The 4,369-nt window shown below is 51.9% G+C and overlaps 1 protein-coding gene across 2 annotated transcripts; it reads left to right on the forward strand.

Annotated features, from left to right (window-relative positions):
- The first annotated feature begins 292 nt into the window (after positions 1 to 292).
- LOC109743793 (uncharacterized) lies at positions 293 to 2,511 on the forward strand. Of its 2 annotated transcripts, none has more exons than XM_020302886.4 (3): positions 293 to 813; positions 894 to 1,320; positions 2,192 to 2,511. In XM_020302886.4, exons 1-2 carry the CDS (start codon positions 412 to 414, stop codon positions 1,314 to 1,316), a joined length of 825 nt encoding a protein of 274 aa, XP_020158475.1. In that variant the 5' UTR covers positions 293 to 411; the 3' UTR covers positions 1,317 to 1,320; positions 2,192 to 2,511. The 2 variants fall into 2 exon arrangements, with proteins under 2 accessions (XP_020158475.1, XP_020158474.1); XM_020302885.4 differs by having other exon boundaries at positions 300 to 813; positions 2,160 to 2,511.
- Positions 2,512 to 4,369: the final 1,858 nt, after the last annotated feature.

Consider the following 4,369-nt stretch of genomic DNA (forward strand, 5'->3'; position numbering starts at 1 on the left):
TGAGAAAAAAATGTTCCTTCGTGTCTTTAAATAAATGTTCATGCATTTGACCAAATGAGTAAACGAGAAAAGAAACAACAACAGGAAAGGTAACCACGATCCCTGTTGGGCCACTCCATAGATGGTAAAATGAATAGTATGCCCCCTACTGTTTGTTGTTGGGCTCGAATGGCCCGTGAAAGCCTAATAGATAGATCTCGGGAGTTTCTGTCTCAAAATAAAAAACAAATAGATAGATCTCGGGAGAATATTCCCCTTATCTTGCGCTCTTTGTAGTAGTACCCCTCACGCATCCCTCCTCCAGCCCTGATAAAACGGGATCGCATTTTTCTCTGGGAAAAATAAACTCCACACAGATCGGAAACCTCACCGCACGCCACAGCCTCCCCCGCCCCATCCGCCACCGTCGCCATGGGCAGAGGCCGAGGAGGCCGCAACCGCAAGCCCCGCAACTCCGCCACCTTCCGCCTCTGCCCGCGCCCCGGCGCCGCCGACCCCTCCGACCGCGTCCTCGTCCGCGTCGACGGCAACCCGTACCGCGTCCCCGGCCTCGACGACTGCTACTGCGCCTTCCCCTCCGCGGCCGCAGGCTATGACGGCGCCGAGCCCTCGTCCTCGCCCTCCGGGGCCGCCCTTCCCGACCACGTCCGCCGCGCCATCCTGGAGCTCGGCCTCCCCGACGACGGCTACAACTACCTCGCCCACATCCGCGAGATCCGCCCCTCGTACTCCTCCACCGGCGGCGGGGGCTCCTCCGCCGTGTTCCTCCCCACCCGCCGCGCCGCGCGCTGCGGCCTCCCGCTGAGCGTCAAGGTCCGATCTGTTTGTTCAATTGAGCACGCCGCGTAATTTCGTCCCTTCCAGGTGTCTGATCCTGATACTGTTCTGTGCAGGCATACGACGCGCGTGGTGTTGATGTTGGTCTGGACAATGTCGCTGCAACGGGAGCGCTGATTCCAGTGGAGGAGGCCATCGACCCGGATGTCACCGAACTGCTTGAGGAGAGGGAGGGTGAGAATGAGGATGAGGAGAGGGAGGTGCCACCGGGGACCTTGGAGCATGAGAATGAGGAGAGCGAGGTGCCACCGGGGACCGTGGAAGATGACGATGAGGAGAGCGGGACCTCGGAGGACGAGGATTCAGAGCTGGAGGACGATTTTGTTATCATTGCAAATCAGCCCGAGGAGGAAGACCAGATGGATCTGGAGGATGATTTTGTTATCCTTGCAAACCAGCCTGACGGCGAAGAGCAGATGGACATGATGGGCAGCAGGTTGGAGCGAGGCAGATTCATGGCTGCCTTATGGGCATGTTAAAATGGTGAGCTTGCTACACCTAGCATTGTGTTTCTGGAAAGTGGTCAATGATGCAGTAGTTCCTGTTATTAGTTGATTATACTTGCTGGCATTCGTCTAGATACATCCGTTTGAGCGACCGGCCGGAGGAAGTAGTATTTGTGCTTCCTGCCAATATGCATGGTTTTTAGTTGCAATTATAGTTCCTGAACATCAATATTGATGAACTGGGTGAGGTAAGAAACAGCCATTAACACTAGGAGTTAACTTCTTCATGAGGAAGTCCATGCCCTGAAAGGACTGTAAAACTCAATTATGGGTAGACTAATCAGACTATCTCATCAAGTTTATGGATCAAAGCCACTGGTACGTAAATATTGTAGAGTGAAGCTATTCGGGTAGAGTAGTTGCTGTCTGTTTTGTCGTGTGAGGAGTAAATGGATGAAAACATGGTAGATAGTTGTTTTGTCGTGTGAGGAGTAAATGGATGAAAACATGGTAGATAGTGGGCTGATTGTAAGCAACATATTCGGACAGCTTATGCCGGACCTTTAACCCAATATTTGCACATCAGCTTCCGTTCTCTCTAGATTGAGTACCCCAATGTTCTGCTGCTACCACTAGAACAAACATACTTCCAAGTTTGAAGTTTCCAATCAACATTGTGGACAATTCATGCACTTCACTATAAGCCTGGCCTTTTTGGGCTTCAGCTTATATAAGTCTTATCTTTATTTTGTAAATTATTGGTGACCTGTAGACACGTATTCCTGCATCTGTGGTACTAGTTTCCCAATGCCCTTTTAAATTGCATACATAATCTTACTTTCTCCCAGTTTGTTAACCAAAACGTCGGTGTTTCAGGCTTGACTTATTTTCCACTCTGCAAATGACAGCTTGCTTTGGGAAAGAATGCTGAAGTAAAGATGACCAAGGCTCAGAAAGCTGTTAGGGGTCCGTCCTTGTCGGCGCACCTTGTGTGCTGATTATTTATCTTATATATATTGTGTTGATAGTGAACTGTTCGTCACAGCAATTCGATTGTCAGTAGGAATAATATTGAACATTTGTGCCAAATGTTGCACGCACTAAGTTAGGTTTCCTTAGTAGATAAAAGTTATGGGTGATGTACGATATTCACCTTCTACTGTACCGCTCTCCCAAGATTATGTTTCAAAACTCGTAATCCAAGATGTACAAAGTTATGATCGTCTCATTGTGCTATGCTTGAAGTTTTTTCAGTTTGTGTTGGTGCATGAATGCTCTTACTGTTGAATATTGAAGATACTTACCACCTTGAAAAGCGAAAGGAATCCAAGGCCCTGTAACGAGAGCAACGGTGTAGTTTCAGATAGTGGTTCTTTTGAAAATCTCAATTGGTAGCAAGGATAACAAACATCACTTCGGACTGATCAAATACCGACTCCTGATGTGAAGCCGAATTCTATGACGGCGAAGCATCCCCCACCCCCTCATTATGTCATTGCAAAGTTAACGGTAACAAGTACATAAAACTCCCCCACCCCCTCCCCGACTCCCGTGTCGCTCCAGAGCGAGTGACCAGGGAGGAACCCTAGCCGCCGCCACTAGCAGCCTTGCTCGTCGGTGCCTTCAATGGGGGAATTTACTTGTTGGTGTGGCAGTGGTGGGTTGCCAGATCTAATCTGGCTCGCTGGTTCTTCCGACCAGCGATGAGGATGGTGGTGGCTTCTGTTTGTTCATGGCGCGATGCCTTCGTGGGAAGTGTGTGGGACAACAGAGGTGTGGTTTGTGGGGGTGTGGTGTTGGGTTGTGCGCTCCTGTTGGAGGACGGCGTCGGCGTCTGTGAACGTCATTTCATGGTGGGGGGAGGCTCGATCACTTCGACTACACGATAGGGCAACTTCTGGCGACTCCCTGGCAGCGCTCCTAGCGGGTGGATGCTCCAGCGTCAGCCCATCCGGGGTTGCAGCGGACTTCGTGGGCTTCGGCACAACGTCCTCTCCGGCGTGCAGGGGCGAAGTGCCTACCCTCCCCCCTGCTCTCATGGTGCTCGGTGATTGACTTGTTGGTGTTGCAGTGGTGGGTTGCCAGGTCTGATCTGGCTCGCTGGTTCTTCCGGACGGTGACGAGGATGGTGGTGGCTTTTGCTTAGTCATGGCGCGATGGCTTTTTTGGGAGCTGTGCGGGCAAGCGGAGGTGCGGTGCGTGGGGATGTGGTGTTGGGCGGTGCTCCGAGCGAAAGCTTGCCGGGCTCCTGCTGCTGACGGCGTCGGTGTCTATGGACGTCAGTTCACCTCCTTGGAGGCATCGCCATGGAGTCCACCCCTACACACCCTCGGATTCATCTCTTCGGATGAAAGCCTAAGGTCCTGTCCGGGCGACGGTGACAACATTGTCGTTTCCCTCCTTGGGGCGTCGTCGTGAAGAGCATTGGATCCCATATGTGCACTCCATGGGCTGGATGCTCGCGGCATTGTGGACGACTGGTGTCCATCCGACGATGTGATGTTCTGCGTGGCTTCTTGTGTGGCCATGATGGCGGCTTCGCGCGAAGTTGGGTTGCAACTGCGTTTTGGTAGTCGGTCTCATCCGACGTGTTCGAGGGGTCGGCATGCCTCACTTTGTCTTCCTGGAGTCCGAGCTGCTGAGGCGGGGCCCTTGCAGCAACGATGACGCAAGACGGATGGGCGGTTCCGGTGTTGGCATAGCGCTTTTCTCCTGCAATGCTTGTCAACAGTCGGAGTTGCCTAGTTACCGGCGCGTGCAGTGGAATGTTTGGCATAAACAGACGCAGGCCTCGGTGCCCGTTCACGGTGAGGGCTACATCGGTGGTCGTTGATGGCAGAGTCGGAGTCGCCCTCGTGAAGGTATGATGACGCTGACACCGAGTTGCTATCTCGAAGACACTTTTCTGCTTGATGGTGTGTGCATTCTTTTGTGGGTTGACAGGTCACCTTGAATGCTTTGTTTCTGCGGGCGCGATTTGATGGTTTTTGTCCGATTTTCCATTAATTAATTAGACGACTTTTTTTTCTTAATGAATGCAGAAATCCCACCATTTGAGAAAAAAGAACATTGCCGGTATCTCGTTC

The sequence above is a fragment of the Aegilops tauschii genome, chromosome 2 (genome assembly GCF_002575655.3).
Source record: "Aegilops tauschii subsp. strangulata cultivar AL8/78 chromosome 2, Aet v6.0, whole genome shotgun sequence".
Lineage (NCBI taxonomy): Eukaryota > Viridiplantae > Streptophyta > Magnoliopsida > Poales > Poaceae > Aegilops > Aegilops tauschii.